The sequence below is a fragment of the Lonchura striata genome, chromosome 3 (assembly GCF_050655825.1).
Source record: "Lonchura striata isolate lonStrDom1 chromosome 3, ASM5065582v1, whole genome shotgun sequence".
Lineage (NCBI taxonomy): Eukaryota > Metazoa > Chordata > Aves > Passeriformes > Estrildidae > Lonchura > Lonchura striata.
Genome location: NC_140705.1, coordinates 81,444,003 through 81,467,910, shown reverse-complemented (window position 1 = coordinate 81,467,910; position 23,908 = coordinate 81,444,003). Strand labels below are relative to the sequence as shown.

General features: G+C 37.4%; 1 protein-coding gene across 3 annotated transcripts in view; it reads left to right on the top strand.

The window, feature by feature from the left end:
* RMDN2 (regulator of microtubule dynamics 2) overlaps positions 1–21,177 on the top strand; it is a 48,418-nt gene extending 27,241 nt beyond the window's left edge. For 2 of the 3 annotated variants that reach the window (XM_077782055.2, XM_077782054.2), the window contains exons 8-11: positions 7,015–7,113; positions 8,891–8,944; positions 9,033–9,113; positions 18,944–21,177. In XM_077782055.2, coding sequence (XP_077638181.1) covers positions 7,015–7,113; positions 8,891–8,944; positions 9,033–9,113; positions 18,944–18,997 — 288 coding nt within the window. In that variant the 3' untranslated portion in view covers positions 18,998–21,177. Of the gene's footprint in view, positions 1–7,014; positions 7,114–8,890; positions 8,945–9,032; positions 9,114–18,304 lie in introns of all 3 variants that reach the window. The other variant, XM_085576925.1, reaches the window with a different exon arrangement.
* The last annotated feature ends 2,731 nt before the right edge of the window (positions 21,178–23,908 follow it).

Sequence of the window (23,908 nt, the reverse complement as noted above, 5' to 3'; positions counted from 1 at the left end):
GCAAAATAGTAACCTGAAACACACAGAACAGATTTTTGTACTCTAAACAAATGCAAGTATAGGACTGAATAACATCTTGTTCAACTTCTGGGGCTGTCAGCTCTTAAAAACTTACTGTCTTTCCACACTTTCAGTAGCAAGATGAGGTCATTTGGAAACATTAGTTTTGAGGCATTACTAGTTTTAACCCTATCCCAGTGAGATTGATAATATCCTCACTAGTTTTAGCAAAGTGAGTTGTTTCTGTGCTGATCCACTAACCCAGGTTTTGGCCGTGCATGTGATACAGGTAGTCATAAAAGCTTTTGGAAGGTATGCCAAATCCCATGCTCATGTGCCGCGTCCCCGCCCCAGAGCACTGTCCTCAGCCCCAGCTAGCTCTCCTGCGGGGCGAGTAGGGCGAGTGGAAGCACCCTCCGCTGTACCCGGCTGGGCTTTGGAGAGTGCTTTGTGGGTCCTGAGGTCGCTGCTGATTCCAACGGCAAGGAAATGAGGAGAGGCACTTGTTGGGGGCGAAAATCCGATGTTTATTGAGGTCCTGTGGACCCAACAGCACCGGAGGGGATGCAGTGAGGGGGAGACAGGGTAGGGGTCCCAGGACCTCATCCAATCACTCGGTGCCCTGGATGGAAGTTTCTAGAGGTAGGGGAAGGGGCACCGAGTGACAGACAAGGCACTTGGGAGGGGGCAGGGAACTGACTTGGCATTTTCTAGGGAAACTGACACTTGGGGAAAGGTGGGAAAACTCAGGGAGAAGCCAATACAGTATGGGAGTACACTGGAACAAACCATGACAGAATAAAGATGTAATAAAACATATAAAACCGCAACTCCACACTCATGTTCTGCAGACTGTGAAGTTTCATGCTGTGGTAATTATCCCAAGAGAAGACTGTTGGATGAAGCATCTCTACCCAAATATTTTGTCAGGGTAGAGATTATGATGGAGTATTTAAAAAGTCCTTTGTCACTCATCTGTACCGGTACCTGTAGATGGAATGATAATGCTCCTCTTAGATGCTCTGTTTCTAATGCTCAGTCTCACTGTGGTTAAGGCTGGGAAGGTGTTGTCCAGTGTGAGATAATTAAAGCAGAAAAGGGATGATTCAGGCAAGAAGGTTAGTTTTTACATTTAACCTAGCTGACTTTGGGATCAAGTTAGGATTGGCCACAATGTTTGTTCTTTCATAGGTATTTCTTCCCAGGTATTTTTGTGTTATTTTGGTCACATTCTTTTATTGAAGCAGTGTAGTTAAAAAAGATAACAAGTTTTTGATGTTTTATAGGCTTTGATAGCTGTTTTGTGAAATCTGATGTACTTAAGTCTTCCTATTATAGTTAGGTATTTCCCATTCACTCCCAATTTAATATTAGGGGATCTTATTACTGTTGTCTAGCATATGTTTTTTTTGGATGACAAACAGGAATTGCATAAGATACTGTAAATGGGGATGCTTCAAGTGTAACTCAGGGGTACAGTTCATTTTCACAAATTAAAATCCATTGAGGAGACTTTGAGGTAAAAGGTATAGAATCATAGACTCATCAATGTTAGAAGAGACCTTCAAGATTATCAAGTCCAACTGTCAATCCTGTCACCTCTAAACCAGTGGAGGCAGATGCAGAAGATTTATTGAAGACTGAAATCTGTATGCAAATACTGCATTTCCTACTTTCCTTAGTGCAGCGCGGTCCTTTGCAAGGAGCAGCAGTACAGTGCTGTCAAGTTTTTGCTCGGCAGTTATTCTTGCTGAGCCAGAAATGAAGCTGATGCAAGGTGTCATAGCACCTTCCAGCAGAAAGGGTAAGCTGGGTTTTCACTGCCTCACATCAGCTGGGGTTTGTCTGTGTTGCAGAGCCAATGACAGTTGTGCACTACCTTGTCTAAAAATCAGTTTTTGTTGTTTCTTATTTCTATTACTATTTAAAATAAGTAGAGCTGTACAAAAGAGGAGGATCATAGAATCCTATCAGCTCTGTTAGAAAAATTACTTCTGGTATCACAATCAAGTAGGCAAGTTTTTCACCAGTCATTTCATAGATGTCATGGTGGGCAAAATTTTCCCTATGAGACCTGCTGTGTATACAAGGAGTGAATGGATCTATTGTGCATGGTATATAAGAATTATTTCCTTAAAGTTTTGGGCACAATTATCTGATAATTCTTTACAATTGTATGTTTGAGGGGGAGGGGGTGTTAAGTATTTTAATGTTTCAAATAGCTTATAAAACTTTCTAGTTAAGACTTATGCTTACTTGCCTTTACAGAACAGGCACAGAACAGCTAGCATGTACTTGTGAAATGGGATCAGAGTTGCTGGTAAATACTAGTAGTGTATTAAAAATTAGATCTCCTGGGATTTTCTTTCTGCAGGTTATATGCCATGTTTTGGATTTGTCTCTGGTGTATCCTAGGGTCTGTTTGGGTTACATCTGGGAATAAATTTTCCCAGTTCCTTTGTGTGCTCTCTTAGTGAGTTTTCCTTACTGGAAAGTGAAAAGCCTAATTCAAGTTGGATAAATACCTAATTGCCTGTGCAGATTGTCCAGGTTCCTCAGCTGGCAAGAAAGAGAATGTTTTTGTTGGAAGCCAGTATTTCAAAATTGGTGTCCAGTTACTTAATCTCTTCCAGAAGTCAAAACATTGCAAAATTATTTAGTAAAATTTTACATTAATACATTGTAATAGAAAAGAAAAATAAATTCTATGGGGATATTTAATTAGGTGTCATTAATATTTTACTGAAGCTGGATCAATGCTGTGATTTGTCTTTATGGAAGACAATTGTGATCATGGATGGCTTTTCAATTCAGGCAGATTAGTTTCCTTTGTACCAACATACTGGAATTTGAAAGGAGCTGTCAATGGGCAGGGTTTGCTTCTCATAAAAAACAAACAGAAGACAAAAATCCAGCCCATGTATGTATGTGTGTGTGTATATATATATATATATATATATATATATATATATATATATATATATATATATATATATATGATTTTTGCTGATCCTAGGCTAAGGAAGAGAAATGGCTATTTTTGAAATTCATATTTAGGGGAGAACCACATTTTTTGCCTTGGCCGTCAGAGATACAAGAGGCCTGATGGAAGAGTGCCAAGTGTGAACTTAACGTTCAACTGCAGTTTCAACTTCCTTCCATCTCTGAGTATAACAGAGATTTTGGTATAGGATAAATGGATAGCAGTTTGTTGACAGATCTGTAGGAGAGGTTGGTTGAGACAAGCATCTCTATTTACTTTGGGATACTGAAGAGTGACCTCCTCTTCTTGGCAAAGGCCAGGCTGTCAGGATGACCCACTACCCTTCAGCTCTAAGGGAGATCAGGAGTTCGTTGATGCTCCTCAGGCCTTTGTTTATTGCTCTTGAGTGTGTGGGGGTAGCTCTCCTTATGTTTGGCAGTTTGGAGTGAATGTCCCTTGAGTGGCCTAGTACATTAAAACCTGATATTCTGTGGAAATACAGTGTTCCTTGCAGTGCTTCTCTGAATTTTCAGGCTTCTGGCAGGACTGATATCAGGATTTCGGAGACCTAAAAAACCAAAGCTCACTTAACATTTGGAAATCATCTGTAGGCAAAACCAATCTTCATTCCTTAATTTTGTTGTAGCTATTACTTGCAAGAGTAGTAGTTTACCTTATTACCTGCTGCACTCTACCACTCTTGGAACACTCACTAAGTGAAATCATGGTTCTGCTGTAGTTGATGATAGTTACCCTCTCTTTTTACTTGATTTTGTATGGACCTCCAGATACACTTTGCACTATTGGAGTAACCTTGACTGTAGCAGTCAGTTCTGCACTACGCTAGAGCACGTTACACCAGGGGTTCTATTCCCTGTGCTTGTTCACAGGCAGAGAATGATTAATAACTTGGTATAGTAGGAACAATGTTTCCATTTCATTGAACATAGTGTAAGAGCTACTCAAATAAAGTTATTTCAAATTAAAGACTTTGCATGTGCATTTAGGGGAAGAGTATAGGTTCCTGTTCATCATTATTGCTCTGGGACACAATTTTGTGTGTTGCATATAACAGGTCTTTTCCATTTGCCCCACTTGAGTTGTAGAGGGGTGCAGACAGACTCAGGCACAGTTAAACTGTTGTGATGGGATTCACCTCAGCTGCCTTTAGCTATCGCCAGGGTCTGTGCTCCATTTGTAGTTGAAGAAAGATAGGAGCGTTCATCCCAGGCTAATGTAGGGAAGAGGAATTGCCTAATGGAAGTGCCCCTCTGTATTGACCGTGCAAGGAACCTGGACAACTTGTGTGAACTAGGTACTTCATATATGGAGGGCTAAGCTTGCTGTGACAAATTCATAAAGCTTGTGACATATAAGTCTCACTGAATTCTCAGATCGTCTCTGGAATAGTCACAAAGTATAATGCTGGATAGAGTGCACATTAAAAAAACCTCACTATTGCCATAGAATCACAGAATTGAAAAAGGCCTCTTAAGATCAAGTTCAACGGTTAACCCAGCACTGTCCTGTTCACCGCTAATCCATGTCCCCAAGTGCCACACCCACATGTCTTTGAACACTTTGGGAAGGTAATTATATCACTTTATCACTTCCTTGGGCAGCCTATTCGAATGCTTGACCACCTTTTCAGTAAAGGAGATTTTCCTAAGATCCAGTCCAAACCTCCCCTTTGTCTGGTCCCATCACTCGTTGCCTGGGAGAAGAGACTAACCCCCACCTTGCTACAACCTCCTTTCAGTGTGGGTGGTTTTGTGTGAAATGTGCATTTCAATTTTAAGCATTGTTTTAGCTTGATGGGAATGGTGAAATAAAAATGGACAACTGCATATATGTTTGGGCTTTTTAGAAATTTGAGTAGTGCAAAGCAGCACCCAAGCCAGACAAAATAAAGACTAAAACCTCAGCAAATCAGTTCTGATTAAATCTCATAAGAAAATAAAGTAACTGCCAGGAAGAACTTGTGTTTTCAATAGTTAATTATAACTCCACATGGAAAAACTGCATTTTTGTTTCCTCACTATTGCATAACAGACATGAGTGTAGTAATTGTGTCTGTTCAGTGTGTATCTCCAGGGTGTTGTATGCTTTTGCAGAGAACAGTGTAGCACATTCCCTTTATTTTTACTCTCTCTCTTCCTTCTACTTGATGTGATGGACCTAGAAATATAGAAACCACCTTCCTCTTCCAAGAGAAGAGAGAACAAGTCAGCAGTAGATTGATGTGAAAAAAACAGCACTTTGGCAAAAATTCTTTTAATAACTTGCAAAATATGTCTCAGAAACTATAAAACAGTGAGAGAAATTAAATGGGGGAGCACTGCAGGGGCAACAACATCTTGTTGCTCCAATGAGTAAGAACTCCATGATTGCTGAAGAGGTTTTGTGAAAAACATTTTATGTTCTCAGAAGAAGCTTCAGTGATGAGGTATGTGAAAGAGAATGAAAACAAAAGCTTTATTTTTGTAATATTGTTTCTCTCTGGGTTGTCATTTAGTTCTTGGGTGTGAGACACTTACTGACAACATGTAACAAATAAGACTTTGGGACCCTGCTGAGCAGCTAGCAAGACTTGAACAGGATGCCTTCTGTCTCCATGCATTGCTGCTCTTCTGTGGCTAGAGACATTGGGGCCAGATGAGAAAACATGACCCAGTGCTTTTTCCTGCTGCATGCTGACCTGTATTTCTGGTCTTTGCAATCATATGTTTTGTTTGCAACAAGAAGTAGGTAGAACTTGATGTCTGTTCAAAGGAGAAGCATTCTAGGTGGTAACTGTGGATAGTTATGAGAGAGTGGATTCTCATATTTACAATTATTATCTGACATCTCTGCAAAATTGCTGGATATAGGTGGAGCAGCAACAGCCCTGCAGATATTGAAAAGCCAGGGAATGAGGCAGGAATAATCTAAAACCAAGCAAAACTATTTTAAATTTCATAGTAGTAGGAGAGACTTGAGTTCAAGGCTGAACTCTGTCATTTGAATTGTAGCTCCTTCTGAAAAAGAGATGTACCTGTGTGAGTCATAGCTCTGTCCAAGTCTCTGATGAGAGGCTCTCTTTCTTTGCCTGTTTGTGCCTCTTCTCTGTATTGCCTCTGCATAGATCAGGCCAGAAAATACAGAACCTTGTTTTTTACCATTTTTTGACTCATCTGCTCCGTGACAGGAGCCATCAGTGCTGTGGTTCAAATACTTATAAGAAGGAAAAAAAATCCTGGCTTTTCTTTACAAAAGAAAAAAGGTGTGGTAGAAGTGTCCAAAGGAAAGTGGCTTCACTCCTCTACTTAAACAGGCTCTTCTTTCACATTGCATTTCTTACCAACTCCATCCTTTGCTAGAGATGTGAGGGTTGGGTGTTGGAGCCAAATACCTTATGGCAGTAACCAAGGCAGTTTCTGTCAGGTGTCAGTGTATGTAAGGGAAGAAATCATGTGCATTGAGTAGCAATATGATAGTTACCTAAAGTGCTTTTATAGCAGCTCATCTTCCTGAAATTAGAAGAGGTCATTGGGAAGTGTTACTTGTCATGTAGGAAGAGCTAAAAATGAAGCCTATTTCTTAACAGTAGTTGTCACCAGCTTCTGTGTAATAAATGAACTTGTTATACAAGCTCCAAACCCACATTTTTACTGCAGCAACAGCTAGTCATAATGTAAGAAAGTAGTCAAATGCAGAGATTGTCATGCAAAGCTGTCTGTCTCATGAAGACCTTAGCAGGTTTCAAGCACTATTTCTAGTCTTAGGTTTTTTAAAAAGGCAAGATGCTATGAAACCTAAAATGTACTTTAAGCTTTACACATGGAAATAACCTTGTATTGAGGATGTTGGTGTTTGGTCATATGACTCTAAAATACAAATGACTGCTTTGAGCTGGCCAAACTTGACACTATAAAGCATTCCTTTACAGGTTCTTTTCCAAAATATGTTGTAAAGACAGCACTTACTGCAAAACTGAGACGCAAGTCTAAAGAAATCTGACCTTTTTTTTTTTTTTTTTTTTTTTATTCTAGGTAGCTCAGTTGTCTTGGCTTGAAAAGAAAGTAGCTGCTGCTCTCTTTGGGACTCCACCAACTTCAACAGTAGAAGAAGCATTGCAGAATTTCCTTAAGGTAAGCCCTAGCCAAAGGTTTTCCTGTGTTGCTCTTTACCAGATGTTATATGTGTGTATTGTCAAGATGTGTGTATTGTTAAGATGTTCAACAGACGATGTTCAGTAGCTATAAATTCAGGACTCCTCTAAACACCACTGAGATTTCTATTTTTTTTTTTTTTTCAGTTTTAAAATTAGTTTGGACATGAGTGGTTAGCATCTTTTTTTCTTTTATTTAGTTTCAGGAAATTCTCCAATTAATTGTCATGGTTAATAGTTATTGAATTGAATGTGATATGGGTATAAATTAGTTACATATGCTGCTGAAACAGATGAACCATAGTGATAGTTGCTGATTTGCCTGTTTCTGCAAGAGAGTTGGCATAGACAAGGAAAACTTTGACATTCTGATACTTCTCTTTTTTCTGATCTGAAACTTTGTTCCATTGAATTTCAGTAGAAGCCTTTCTTATTTGTGGAGATGAAATGGCTTTTGTGGTGAAGTAGAGAAGAAAGCTCTGTCATATAGGTCCATTTTCCTAGGCATTGTATTTGAACACAGTTATGAGAAAACACCACAATAATAAAATAAATCTATCTTTTATTGCCTTCCATATGAATAATTTCTGCTTCTGGAGCTCAAAAGCATACAAGTTTTTCACATGACTGGATTCAAAGCATAGATTTCTAGCATTACAATTATTTTCAGAAAGTTTTTCAAAGAAATTGGACAGGCATCTTTTCCTCACCATAAAAAGTGCTTCTTTTCTGTGTTCTTAGTCTATTTAAAGATTGAATGATCTCCTGAATTTTGGAAAGTACAATACATTACCATCTTCCCAGTTTAAGAGATTTTATCTTGAAGGTCAAATTCCAAATGTGGTAGAAATAATTTGAAACATTCACTTTAGCTTCAGGGCATTTTGTGGTGGGCTGCAGAGTGACTGTGGTTTTAAGTCATCTTCAGCAACAAAAATCAAATTACTGTCTAAAAGACAACTGTTTAGGTTTGTTTTTCAGTTGTTTGATTCCACACAGTTGTGGTAAAGCAGCATTGTTTTGCTCCAAAGATTACAGCTATAGATTTCACTGATGTCATTTTCCCTTTCCAATAGCTGTTCTTTGATTAAAAGCTTCTTCTTTGTTAGTAGATAGTAAGAGTTTTATTCATCTTGCAAGCTTCTATATTCTTGATGTGTTAAAAAAAAAAAAAAAGACATTATTAAGCTTTTTTAATTGACTGAACTTTTCAGAAGATGATAATTTGAAAAGAAAGGTGAACCCAGAGCTAGAAGATAAGAGACTGTGGAAGGGAAATAATTGTAAAATTTATAAACACAGTTCCTTACTCATTACACAAAGTCTGAATGGTTAGTTGCTTTCTTATTTCTTTGATGAGGAAAAAAATGTTAATAATCTATAGACAGTGGTATCTTTAAGCCTATCCTGTAAGTGAATTAATCCAATAGGTCTTGTACAGAATGACCCTAGATCTTTACAGAGTGCTTGGGGAGAGAGGAGAGCCAGCAATACACAGAACATTTTCTGTGTTCACTGTCAGCATCTCATGTGCCTGGTTTAGGGTTTGAATTCTGTATTTTTTTTTCTTTTTTTTTTTTTCTTGTTTTCTTTATTGTTTTTAAGTGCTACTAAACAGATTGCATTACACAGAGTAGGGATGATTTGGTCTGATGTTTGAAGAAATGTAATGTATTACTAAAAATGTTACGCAGACTGCATAAATCTCATCACACAAGTTTCATGTCTATTTTATTTCCTGGTTTTTTGTTATTTAGGCAGAAGAAATGCATCCAGGATATTCCAAATGCAATTATGTGTATTTGGCAAAGGTAACCAAGTTCTTTTAAAAATAATGATTTTTAGACTCTGGTGTTCTTATAGTGGTCTGATTGGAAACAAAATGTTTTTTCTTTTCAGTGCTATAAAGATCTTGGCCAGAAAAACAATGCACTGAAGTACTGTGATTCTGCACTGTCAATTCTCTCAGTTACTAATGAGGTGGGTATTGAGTGTGATAACTTGTTCCCTTGTGACTGCTCCCTTTTCTTTGGCATCCATTATTGCACTGCCGGTAACAACATAATGTTTCAGTTTTTCCTCTGAACACAGAACATTCCTTTTTCCTCCGCTCTAGGTTGGCTCATTACATTTGTCTCTATCAACAGCTTTAAAAAAAATCTGTGTTTCGGGAACTGTCAGGGACTTGTCTATGTCAGAAATTGAATTGTACTCTTTGTAATTCAACCCACTTCATTAGATCATCTTGAGCATAAGCAAAACAGTTGAGTGTGTCACTCTAGCTGAAATTTTGCCCCAGACCTATGTTTTTCTTGATTGAAAGCACTCTGGATTTTTGTCCTACAGTCTCTGTCTCTGCTCCTGAAAGCCTCTGGTTGATGATTCTTGTCAAGGGCAGTATGTTAACTACAGCAGAGGCAGATTAATTATTCAAGATTGGCTTTGTCTTCAACCACAAGCCAGTTAAGGAGGCACAGTTCTTCAAGTCACATCTGCTGGCCTAGAGTTTGTTCTAAGAGATTACTAGATTTCTCTCAGGGCCCATTACAGTGTTTTAGGCCCATTAGAGCATTTTTGGTATGTGGACACAAAATTTCTACAAATATTTGAGAGATTTTAAGTTGTTTAATTTCTCGAATATGAACCAAGTCATGGCAAGAAGGTTTACTGTGTCTGATCTCATGTAGAAGCAAGTTCCATAACTGACCTATGACTAGGAACATCTTACCATCCTAGAGCATGATGAGTTCAAACTTGAGCCTTTTCAGCCTAAGGGACCCTCTCTGAGCACAGCAGATGTGGTATGGAGAAAGAGAGGTGATTCCTGAGAGGAATTGGCCCCATCCCATTTAATTCTTTGAAGTTAAGGAAAAAGACCATTAAATAACTCTGTAACTTGATTGACAATAAATGCTGTGTGTGGAGCACTAACATGTTTATGTCAAGTGTTCCTGCTGGGAAGAAAGACCCCTGCATGCCTCACCAGCCACTGCTCCTGGGTGGCCTAATTTCTGGCCCCAGTTATAGTATGTACCAATCATAAATTAAGTAATCATTGCTTAAGTTCAGTGTTTCTTTAAATATGTATTGATACTGATATGACATTAACAACTATTTAATTCTTTATTCTTTACTTACTGTTAAAATATACCTTCAGCTTGCCTATTACAGAACATAGTAAAGGCTGCTATAAATTATCTGTTTAATATCCCATCACATTTCTGAAGTATCAGCAGACCTGAGAAGAAGGAACACACAGGTGAGGGATAGTTGTATGTATTCTGGCAAGCAGGATGGTGATAAGAACAAGAATTACACTGATTTGTATAATCAGAAGAGTGAGTGTCAAATGGGCCCAAAAAATCTTCTGTCCATCTGAAGAGGACAAGATGATTTGACCTCTCCTGTTTTGGCTAATTCTATAGATATCACAGATTTGTCTCCTTTTTCTTGTTTACTTGTGATGTGTTTTGAATTAAGTTTAGAAAAAAAAGAGACTAGAATATGTCATTAGGGCAGTATGGCATTCTTCCAGAAGACTATGGCATTAGGGCAGTAATATGTAATTCAATTTAAAAAAAAACAACCAAGCACTCAGCACAGGGTAAAAAAAACCAAGTGCACACTGAAAGAAATTACTGTGAAATGGAGATCTGGAACATGAACTCTGCTGTTGCTGACTGTTACCTCAAATCCCATCTGAATTCAAATATTACATGTTGTTTTGGTTATTGTGTTACAGAAAGACTGTTACTGTTTTTTGGGAAAATATTTTGGAAGTGAAGTGGCTCAGGGCTTGGAGCTGTATATAGGAATAACTTATAGTGAGATTAGTTTAAGAGGGGGAAGAGACTGTAATAAGACTGAAGAGGCATTGGGGAGAGAGTAATAAACAGATGCTAATATGCACTTTATTAGTGCCTGAATTGACTGCAGTACTGTAGAAGATGGGGTTTGTGGTCTTAAAAAAACGCACAGGTTAGCAGCAGTGTGAGGATTTCTTTCCATTTGCCACAGCTCAGGATCTCAAGGTTGTCAGCAGTATGGTGTTTTGTCACAGTCATGTGAAACCCATCATTCCCAAGTGCAATCAATAGTTTGTCATATGAGTTTTCTCTTTCTTCAAGCAGGGGAACTCCTTTATTGTTTTTAAATTTTGGCTTCTAGTGCAAAACATGTATTTGTATAAAGGCATGAAATCAGGAGCAGACTGAGAGACGAAGTTGCTGGAAAGGTGCCACATTGAAGAAATGTATACTATTTCATGATAAAAATCATCCCACAGAAGAATTATCATAGACAACGGTTTACTTTTTATTGCTTCTGAGCATCCACAGTTTCCAGTTACTTCTGGGAACCAGAGGTGCTTGGCATCAGTAAAGTAGCCCATAGCTCATTTTAATCCTCAGGTCAAATTCTCAGCTGCTGTAACTCAGGACACTTCTTTGACACTTTTTCTAGGATTCATTTCACATAACATTTTGAGTTAAGTGATATTATTTTTGTCTTGAGTGTTATGTCACATCCAAATATCCCTTCTGTGCATTTGTTCTACCATTTATAGAGTTTGTTTTAATTCAAGGGGTAAAGGGGCTTCCAAACATAGGTAATTCTTGTTAAAGGAAAAAAAATCAGATAGCCTGATTAATCAGATTATTAGTTTCAAACCTAATCTGAATCTTAAAAAGGATACAGAGAAATTACAAAAAAAGAAACAAGTTATGATTGAGTTCTGTACATTAAGAGTTACAGGAGGATTTTTTAAAAGAGGACAGTTTTTAAAAATAGCTTGGCACATTTTTAACTTATCAGTCTATGCATTCTTTTTATTTTAAAAGGAAGTATGTGAGATTTGGTTCAAATTACATCTGGAAAAACATAGCTGATATTACAGTGCAACTTTAAAGACCTGTCTCTATCCTTTATAAACAAAAAACCTCCAATGAATCATACAGTCCTTCCTTGGCCATAAATAGTGTAGAGTGGTACTTCACTGCTGGAGGTGCATGGGACATGAAATTGTCCAGTTTTTCCTCTGGTTGCTACCCAGGTGGATAACCTCAGGGTCCTGGGAAACATTTGCCCCTTCAGTAAAAGAGATCCGAATGTTCAGGGCTGCTGTGAGGTATTGTTAAGTGCTTAACAGCTGCTCTGTTCTGCTAGAGGATGTTGCTTTACCCTTACTGAGACTCATTTTGTAGTGTGCTCAAAGTCTTGCTGAGTATGACTATGTGAAGGGCTCTTGAAACCAGATGTGGTGGACTATTGTGATGGAATAAAATTACTTTTTTAAATTTGAAGATAAATATGTAATTTAATTTTGAAATCATGAGCATTTGTCTTGCACGCAGAAAGACAGAACAGGTGGGGGGGGGGTGTGTGTGTGGGTGTGTCTTTGGTTAAACACATGGTCCTTTGCTTGTAAGGGGAATAAGACCCTAATTTGTTGTTTATAATAAAGATTGTTAGAAGTTTTCAGTGCTGGAACTCCTAGAATTTCAAGTCTCAATGTAGAATTATGAAGTATAATAGTCACAGAATTTTTCTTGTGTCTGGAGACAAGCATGAGCATGACAATGAACTCTGTGCTTGTAGGACCAGTAAGCTCACCACAAAGGAGTTAACAGCCTGACACAGAAGAGATTAAAATTTCAAGGTTCTAGTCTCTACTACATTTTTTAAAAAAATTAATCTCAAAAGCAGCAGTTGCGTTACAAAAAGCATAGTCTTGGAAGAGATGAAGACAGGAAAACAGGAAAAGTGCAAAGGAAATCTATTTCCACTGAGTTGCTGAAAGTATTACTTAAAATATAGATAAAAACTTGCCCAAGGCTAAGAAAGTGTTTTACTAAATTATTGGTGATTTTGTGCACTCCATCCTTCTCAGTAATTAGAAATGATGGCAATTCAGAATTGAAATTAACAAGTGGGAGAGATTTAGACTTTACAGAAATTCATTATTATGACATTATCTTCTTACAGGTGGAGAATGGCAGGAAGCAGAGACTTGTTAAAGACTCTGCCTTCAGCCTCAGTGACATCTGAAACTCATGTAGAGGAGGTGATAAATGTAATCAAGCATAAGCAGCAGTAATGGCTGTATTTTTACACAACAATGCAGCTGCTTAGCTCATGCTCATACAGTTTTCTTATATTTTTTTGTACATCATAATTGATTTCCCTGTCTATTAATTACATTTTTAATATTGTTTATAAGGAAAAATGTGGGGATTGCAGAGAGATGGAAGAGAGGTCAGAGTATAAATTTCATCAGCCATCAGCTGTTCCATTCCAACAGACCATTTGTCTGTCTGGATTTTCAAGTTTTTCCAAAAAACACCCACTCCAGCAGCCATGGATTGATAGTGGTATGAGCAGACCTTCTTGTGATATTCCAAGAGATTTTATGTGAAGCTGCTATTGTAATCTATCCTTCTAAATAAGATTTTGAGGAGAAAAAAGTAATTTACTTTTGCTTTTAAAGTGAAGATTACAAATTAAGACTTGTTTTTGAAAAAAATTACCAATTTAAACTGAGTAATTTGGGCTAAACTTATAAAAGTGTTTTTGTTTTCTCATCAACCAGAATATTTTCTTTCCACATCTTCAGCTCAGTACAAAATACCTTGCTTTTCAGAGAATATTTGTTGCTTTAGATTATTTTGCACATTTGTCCTCCAAATGGCCAGCAAAAATTAATGATGCTTCAATTGAAAAATAATGGAAGTGTTCAGATTTGTGTTCATTTTAAATTCTAGGCTATTGTTTTCCTGATAGTACTGTTTGTGGAGTTGAACAAGAATTTCCTAATAGCTACCACCAACTCAAAGCTAAAATATTTTTGAAGTGTGCTGAAAAAAACTATTCTTTAATTAGTGGTTTTGTATACAATGAATGTGACCGTTTCGAGCTGAGGGAATACCCTTTTAAAAAACTCATTATAAAGAAATCAAATTTCAAACTAAAATTCTAGGGGAAAGTGAGACATTTGTGAAAGAGTTGCTAAAACAATTTGAGACTTCCTATATTTTCCATTATTTTGCACTTCAAAGAATAGTCTATTTTTCTCCATCTTAGTGATCACATCAATTTTCTATCTGCATGTTTTGAAGTCCTTGAAAAAAGGTTTGTTTGCATTGTCTGCTTATTTATTCTCTCCCTCTGAAAATGATTCCAAAAAGTGATGAAGATATTTTTTGTGGTGTCACAGCTTCATAACATAAGGATGAAGTTTATCCTGATAAATACCAAGCTTATTATATTTATGATGAAACTGACTATCACACAGTATTTGTTTTAACATCCTGTCAAAGCTAACACAGTTTTAGCATAGTTCTTAGTCCAGCAAGAATGGTCAGCAGCCAGTTCTCCAAAGTATGGAGTATGTCTCCTCCACGGGCATTCTCATGATGCAGGGGCAGAGTGGAAGAAGTATTTGCAGAAGTGGTGGTACACTCCAGGATTACAAAATTGACTGGCAAAAACCCATTTTGAATTTTTGTAGAGTAGCTGGGCCAAGTCAAACTCCTGGGATTTTGAAATATATTGTCTTGGGGGCAATATACAGGGTGAAGGAAAGCCTTGACAGGCACCTGTCTGAGGGGGCTGTAACTGGGTGTGATTGTGTTCAGGCTGTTTCAGCAGTGACAGTGCAGAAAGAAAAGCTGTAGGTCCCATAATGGGAGAGGCAGCAGCCAGGCAGAAGGAGGAGAATTTCTTTAATACCAAATGCTCCACATTGTGTACAATAGTAAAAGAAAACCAGATCATAGGTGAAAATTTAGTCTTTCAAGTCAGGAAAGAACTAGCCAATTAAAATTTTACATGACTACTAACTATTCTGAATTGTATTCTGCTGTTTTGTAATTTTTCAACAGTAGTCCTTGAATGAGCTGAGTTGTTTATTTGTGTTCTTCTGGGTGCGAAAGGGTATTGCCTGAAGTAATATCCAAAAATCTATAATTATTGACAGCTGCATATTTTAAAGCTGTGCTTGCCTTGATCCTAAAAGCCTTGAGAAGTTATGGTTAATCCCCAGAGAAGATAGTGATAATATGAAAGAACATAGAATGCACCAGCTTGTGACATACAGCAGTCATGTAGAAGGTGCACGTGGATGATGTCATTGATGTGTTACAATACCAAAGGACAAAACTCATGGTCTTATATAATTGTTAGTGCATGCTGCAGTCACACCATCTGTGAGAGTCTGTCAGAAAACCAATAAAGGATAGGATAGCATTTAGCTTTGCATGATTTATACTGTCCACAAGAGCTATTGCTCTCTAACAACCTTTGTGCATGTTTGGGAGTCTTTTCTGCTACAGTCCAGGATTTCTCCTGGAGCTGTGAGGGAATTATACAGCTGTACCCAAAAGCAGGAATGTCTCTCAGCACCTCATTGCTGTTACTGCATATCAGAGTACGGCTTCGGACCACCCTTGCAGCCCAGCTCATTGAATATACCATGCTGCCCTGCTGACTTCAGTGAAACCCTACAGGATGCATGTCAGCTTGGGATTTGGCAATGGTTGCACACAATTATGTTTTCCTTGGCTGGTATGACCATTTTAGTTGTGGTCATGGGGCTGTATCATTCTCTGTTGACAGTTGGGACTTTGTCAACAAGTGCACACATGTGCAGTGCCTGGGTTGAGTGTATTAGCACATAAGGAAATAATTAGCAGAGATGGAAGGTAAAATCATTATCTTTCTGTCTTGCTTTAATTATAATTTAATTTTTACATGCACATTTATATGTGTAACTCTCCATGTATATGTATCAGTAAATTTTTTTTTCAGCAAAAGTGAACTGTCAAAATGTGGACTACTTCCAGTTAAGCCAACATTCCCTTTTTCCCACCAGCTCTCTCTTCTTTCTTGCCCTTGTTTTCAACTCTCTCTCTCCCCTTGTTCTGTCCCTGGCCTCCCAGGTCTTTTTTTCCTGTGCATATCCCCTGTGAATGATGAAACATAAAAGTAAGGCAACAAAATAGGAATAAGGCAAAATACAGTCCCTGACCGTGTTATTTGAATACATTTTGTGTAGCAGTTTGCAGAACATTTTGAACTCATATTCAACTCTGAAAATGATATAAGGAGTGTTAAATAAATATAAGCCTTGACAATAGAAAGATGAGGCTGAAAATGGCTGTGTGTTCAGTCAGTGCTGAGTTTAGCCTCAGGGTGAACAAATGGGACTAATGCAAGTATATTGCATTCCTTCTACAACTTGCACCTCTTCTTCTGCTTGCCACACTCTAAAAGAGAAACTGGGAAAAAAAGAAAAAAAATAATAATAATAATAATAAAAGCTAACTTTATTGTTCATTTCCAGAAAGCCACAGACCCAGAAATCAACAAGGAGGAGAGTTGGCCCAACACAGGATTTATGGCTTTTTCTTTCCATTCGCAGCCAAGCTTTGGGCAATAATAGAGTTTTCACCCTAAAAACCAGAAACTAGTACACTGAACAGAATTGTGGCTTCTCTCTCCTTTTAGCATGACACACCTTTTGTCTGGAGGGACTCTCTCCAAAGGTGGCATAATAGTTCCCTTAACTGACCATTCTCAGCTTTGTTTTTAATGCCATTACTGATTTTTTGCAATGCTTTTGCTTATTGACTGGAAGCTGCTTGCTCAATTAATGCAACCCATTGAACAGTTTGCAACAATAATTCCTGCTTTAACTGATGTAGTTCTGTTTAGAACTGGCAAACCAGAGATAGAACACTTTGCATGTTTGCAGATTCTTCTCCAGGCAGTTCTTAGAACAATTTTGGGTTTTGTTCCATTCTTTTTTCTAAGCCCAGAGGAAGATTCAGTGAAGATTGCCCAATGTTTTCTAGACCTTTGCGACTTGTACAGCTCATTGCCCAATATAATTCTTTACTTCTAAAGAGACAATTATCCAAAGTTGATTGGAGATTTATTTTTAAAATGCTGTATCCTGCAAAATGAGTAGAGAATCCCATCAACTCATGAAATGCTGAACACTATTCAGATTTGAGAAAACCTGCACCTTTATAATCTTCAACTTAGAAAAATGTCATAAGAGTACAACCAGATACAATTAAGATACCATATACAATTTTCCATTTCTTATTAGCATGGGACAATATCTGGCTTTTTACTTTTTTTTATGGAGTTTAGAATAGTTTTTACAAGTTGACTACAGTCAATACAGAAAAGAGTGTATTTTCCCTGAATTAAAGGAAAATTTTGAGGTTTTCAATTTTTGTTTAAAGCAATGGCCTGGTGCTCCAGAGAGCCTGTATTGACATGGAGTTTAAGGGGTGCTCAATGCTGTATGACATTTCCTTCTGTTAGAGTATTTTGGCAAGAGCTTTCTGGCTTTGCAGTGTGTGCCTTTAAAGGCCTCTGATAAATGATTAGGCAGATAGTTTAGCCTATTGTTGCCAGTAGGAGTAAGGCAGTAACTCCAAGAGAAGTGTCCAGCTAATTTATTAATGCCTTAATCCAGACCAATAATATGATGTAGTTTGACATGTCTGGCATATGGTTTCTATTATCTCAATATTCTTCTCTGTTCCTCCATGACATTATAGACAACTAACCAAAATAAAGAGAAGCAGGAATTTCTTCACCCATAAAATATATTCTAAAATGTTCTGCATTTTGTTCCAGCTATTTGGTTGATTGAGTAATGAAGTGAATCTTGAAATCTAGTGGTTACTTCACTGACTGTCTACAGTATTTTCCTTCAGACTATCCCGTGGCATTATCATTACTGGCCCCTGTCATTAGAAATACTTACACAAAATCAGTGATGTGCAGGCACTTTTCATTTGAACTGTTAAATATCCATGGGTGCATATGTTGGGTGTTTGCACCCTTATGAGCTTTCAGGCATGAGGTGGTGACATTTTAGAAATGTGATTTTAAACCAAAGTGCATTTTGCAAGCTAGTAGTTTTGCAGCAGCAGCTAAAGGAAGCAGGGGACATTTAAAAATAAGTAGAATAATGGAGTTTTTGTACTGTGGTTACATGCCTATATGCATGTGCCCCTTTCCAAGCAGATTATGCATGGAATAGCCAAAACATATTGGGTACCTGTGAGACAGTCTTAGGCCTGGCTTAGGTTAAAAGCCCAATGCAAAGTGTGCACTTAAAACATTGGCCTAAAAGGAGCCTTTTCCTGCTGCCCTAGGAGTATAGTGTAGTGTTGGCTCTGAGCACAGCAGGTCACCTGCCTCTTGCTCCCACATTGGCCCCACTCTACCCTGAGCCCAGTAGCATAGGCAGAGCCCAGCCTGCAAGATACTGAGGGTGCATCAGCCCATGGTGTCTATTACAGGTAGGTATGGCTGTGTGCACTGAAACCACAGTCTAACCTGTGTCATTCATTACATTTCCCAATGTTTTCTTCTTAGTTGTATAATAAATCATTAGCAAACATCACAGAACACCTTTAGAGAAATTGCATGTGGTCAGGATGCAAGATTACATCAGGTATAAGGCAAGGCAATATTTTATGTGAAGTACACCAATAAAAATTATATCCCAAGCCGAAGGGCTTACTGGTCTGCTGAGAAGGCTATTTGTGGGCTTACATTTTAGTGCTTTAACAGAGCTGTAAAGGGAGGCCACCATCTGGCTCTTGTTTTCACTTCAAACTTTATTTTTGTATTCACTGATAAATTAACCTACTATGCAGTCTTTATATTTTGTGGCTGTTGCAGTTGTGTGTTATGTCTGTTGTTAGTAAAGAAATGTGGATAGACACGTATTAGGCAAATGAAGGGATTTATCCTCCCTGAATTGATGCATGGTTGTCTGTTTCTTTCAGGATAAAGAGGCCCAGAAAGACTTAGAGGCTTTACTTCTTACACTGAAGCTCTGATACTGCGTACTTCTAAGTCTTCATGCTGTAATAAAATTGTAAAACTAAAATGAGACTGGAAACTGTGGGTAAATTTCAGCTAAGTCAATGGAAAAACAGTCATTGATTTTGGTTGACTTTGATCATGGCCTTTAAGTGTCTGGCAATTATGGTATTAAAATAATACATTCATTTTTGATTATTTATAATCTTGTACTGAAGTTTAATTTTAGATTTCTGACACTGTGAGTCTGATTCTCTGAACATGAAGTCCACTTCTGGCAATGGACTTTCAGGGGGTTTGAATGCAAAAGGAATAAATCTCACTCTTTGAAAGATGACTCAACATCTAGTACGTGATGCCAGCATAGTACTGCGTGTAGCATAAACAAAGAAATGTTTCTATAGTAAATTATATTTATATCAACTAATTTACACAGATGTGTACAGAAGAAAATAATGAATATTTATGTTTACACATTTCTCTACTCTTGAAAAAATTACAGTCTTGTTTAAGTTAAACAAAGCTGTTGCCACAACAAAACTCTTTTTACTTTAAACCTATTGTTGGTTTTACAAAGCAATGTGAAAATTTTATAAATTCAATATTATAATTTATTTGTAACATCAAGTATGATATTATAAATAGGGCCAATTAGATAAAATGGTTTAGATTAATCTATTACAGCTGTGATATTTAATGGATTTGTATCAGGACCTCCAGCAAGTTTGTGACGTCTGGCTCTCTGTCTTCAATTTGAAGCATTGCCTAATGTGATTTCATCAGAGTGTCTTTGAAGACCCTAGTGCAGCATGTGACCATCACTAACCTTTTATATCATCTATATAACATAACCTGTACATAGACTACTAAAGACCTACTACTTCTGAGTGTGTTGGACAACAGTGTTTTCAATAAAATGTAGCAGATAGGGAAAGAATTTCTATTCACCACTGGAGTGATCCAGAATACACCAGAGTCTGTAGAAGAAGAGAGGCCAGGTTTTTTTTAATTCATGATCTTAATCTCAATGCAGGGAGTGTATATTGAAGAAGTAGGCATTTCTGTTAAAGAACATAGAATTGAGTAAGGACAACTATATGTTTCCTTGATCTATTTGATGTGTAAGATAATGTGGACCACTTTTTGGCAAAGACAGGGAGATCTTCACAAATTGAAATAAGCATTTTAATTTTTTTGAATGTTCATCCTGTGGAAAAAATAGTTTCTATATGTATTTCTTTGATTTTTTTAATACATAATCTCAGAGAAAAGAGAAAATACCATGAAAGATTAATCCTAACAGTTCCTTCTATGACAGTATTGTGATTCATGCAGAGTAATTGGCTTGTGAATGGGGAAGCTGGAAAGGTGACACATCATGATTTTTATAAGGGTCTGTTGGTAGTCTGCTTTTGATGTTTTCACAGTCAATGCAGGAAGCACAGTTTAAAAGAATCTGCAAGAGTGATTTGTACTTAGGGTTGTTGTTAACAATTCAATGTCACCTAAGAAGATGTAATAAGGAGGCCTTTCCTGAAATCAATTTTATGCTAATTGATATCCTTTATAAAATAAATTGGATTATGCAATAGATACTTCAATTACAATTAATTGTTGCTGATAAAAGCTGAAAGTGTATTGGAGAAATATATTTGAACAAGAAGTTACTTAAATTAATTACTGAAATTACATGACATAAGTAGGATTTACTTTATTAAGGGCAAATATAAAGTCTTGAATTGAGGTAATTAACAGAAAGAGATTGGAGGAGACCAGGTGTATAGTAATTCTATGGAAAAGGACATGCAGATTCCAGTGAGTGAGAAGTTAATAATGGGTCAATAATGTTATGTTTTTGTGAAAAAGCAAATTTCATACTAGACTGAATAAATAAACATTCCCCTATTAAATTCACACAAAATAACCTTTTACTCTAATTAGGCCTAGTAAGTTCTAATGAGGTCTGAGCTCGTGTACTGTATCTGGTTTCAGGCACCACACTTGAGGGAGGTTGTGGTCTAACTGGAAGGAGTCTAATGCAGAGAGAGACAAGAAAGATGAGTGTGCTAGACAACATTATTTTGCATGTAAAACAAGAAAGAATTTGGTGTGTTTAGTCTGCAGGAGCAAGGACTAAAGGAGTATTCACATTTGTAAAAAGCTTTTGCAGAGAAGACAATAAAAAAAGAACCCCAAACCTTGTTCTTCGAATTCCCTATTCACAGGACAAGAGGTAATTGCCTACCTTCTGATTAGGCATTAGAAGAAAATAATCCTGATGGTAACTTTGCACAGCCCTGCAATACATTTCCTGAGAACATTATAAAATAATTTACTTAAGTTTTTTGTATAAAAGTTAAATCAGGTTTCATACATTGCCAGTGTTTAAGGCACATTCATCCTCTGGCAGAGGTTGGACTAGATGACTTCTTAAGATCCCTCCTGCCCCTGCTGTCCCTGGGGAGTGCACAACTCAGCTCCCTACAAGCCATAGGCACTCCTGCAGAGGTTCAGAGGTCTGTGGGCTGTGTCTGCACACACTGGCTCAGCATTTGGGCCCAGATTACCAAATGAGTTTGTACTCTGAAGTGTTTATCAGCATGTTTCAAGACTTGAATTTAAAGATGTACATCATGATTGCCATTGACTATTTATTTAATATAACTGTGGTTTTAATCCACAAGGTTACATTTTTAAAGAAATTTATGATTTTATAAATGAAATTACTGATCTTTCTTTTCAGCCTTCTGAATTAAGTCCATTATTCAGTTTTAATTTTTGCTTATTATTAGTGTATGTGTAGAATTACAAATTAACATCTGTGACAGAAAAGGCTGGGCTTAATTATTTAATTCAAAATTGTCTTTAGTAGTTTGCAGAAATATTAGTCACACAGATAAGAAACAGCTAAGATATTTTACGCTTTTAAAAGTTTTTGCTTTTATATACAGTATACTTATATTACATTGCTTTTATATACTGTATACATGAGCATTCTCAATTTTTTTGTTTCTGATTTCTTAATTTCAGAATTTTTAAAATTGAGGCATGTTCCCTCGATTGTTCCCTAATTGCTCCTTGGAATGAAACTTTTGCATTTAGTTTTAGGCCCAGGCTATCTGTTTTCTATGTCATACCAGCTGGAGAAAAAGCAAGCATAGCTCCAGAGGCCATATGTTTTCTTTTTTGTTTAAAATATCCACAGCAGACAGTCACTTCCGTAGTTTTGTCTCTGTGGAGGAGTTAGATTTTGTGATTCTGTATTAACCCCCTCTGGGTTTGAAGACATATGTAGAAGATGGGGCTGCAGGCTTCCTGAAGCCATGGTACCTCCTTCAATTCTTCTGCTGGGGCATCACTTGTTTGGTCTCAGCTCCAGTACATACACTGTAAATCCTCTGTGGTAATTTCTCTCTTTACATACTTGGAAAAAAAGTGAGCTCAGGGTGCCTTGACCTGGTACCAGGATTTATGTGTTTCGTTACAGTTTAAACTACTAGTTCTGCCATCTGTGAAGACTGAGGTAAGTTTTATTTCTTGTGGTGAAGTTAAGGCTTCTGTTACCAAATCCTAATCCCTTTGCAGTTGTCCCTCTGCAACACACAAAGCACGTGATACATTTTTTGTAGCGATGGCACAGACACATTGTGGAAATGGTAGCAGAAATACGCTCTCATACTACTTTGTTTAGAGCACTGTCTTTCCTTCTGCAGAGTCATGGTGAGATATGCATTTCTGTGTAGTAATATAAATACACTGACATCTGCAGTCAGTTAGAAAGCTGTTCACCAGTGGTGAGTAGCTGATGATCTAGAAAAGAAAGTGACAAGTCCTATGTCCAGTTCAATTTTAAAAAAACCCTCACCCTACAACTCTCTTATAAGTCTGAACTGAAAAGCCAACCAACAAAATACACACCAAACACAAAAACACTGAAACCAAAGCAACAACAAAATAAATGCAGTGAAGGAATGGCTATTCAGAGATCCAGCTATGCTGAACCCAAACATAGAAGCTTGTTTGGATCTACTTATCTTCAGCCATTACTAGTTGATCACATTCTACTCGAAGTACCTAGAACTGTAGGGAGGTTTTATGAATTGCAGCAAGATTAGTGGGTTTTCTGGATTTTTCCTGGACATTCTGGAGGCTAGTCTTGTGTTCTTTCAGTGGGCACAGTCGTGCCATACACCTACTCCAAATCAGAAAGTCTTGTGATAATGTGACAAATTGCATTGCAGCATTTGTCCAGTGTAAACTCCAGGAGTGACTCTGAAGGGCCAGCATTATTATTTGCATTTTTCCCTTCTGCACATAAGATAATATTCTTATTTTCCAGCACTTTTCCTTCTTACAGGCTTCCAGGTTCCTTAGAGAAGAAACATCAAACTGTCTTGACAATACAAAAAGAAGTAAGCTTTTCTGGCCCTGTCTGTTTTTGTATAACCCATGCATGTATGATGCTGGGAAATGAAGCATTGGAACTAAGAATGTGGAACATTATTTTTTTTTATTTTTTGGAAATATTTTACTCATTTAAATAAACAACCAGTTACTTAGAGGTATCTGTGGGATCCTTTGTGAGCTTGAATATGAACAATCTGAGCTCTGTGCTTGGTAGTGCTGCTGACCTATGATGTGGCTGTGGGGTTAATCTCCTTAGCTACATACCCAAGTTACACACACGCAAACACAGTCAGTCCACTCTTCATATGTTTTGTTTATTAAGATTAATTATGAGCTGGTTTGAATTGCTTACATGTATAAGCTAAAAACAGAGCCACACGATATTTACAGGGAATATTGTAACCTAAACATGTGTTAAGGATATAAGGATGGATATGGATGTGCTTTTTCCAAACTTAAGTTCAGGTTTCTGATTCATGGATAAAGGTAACCAATATGGCTGTTGATATTTCAGTCTCCAG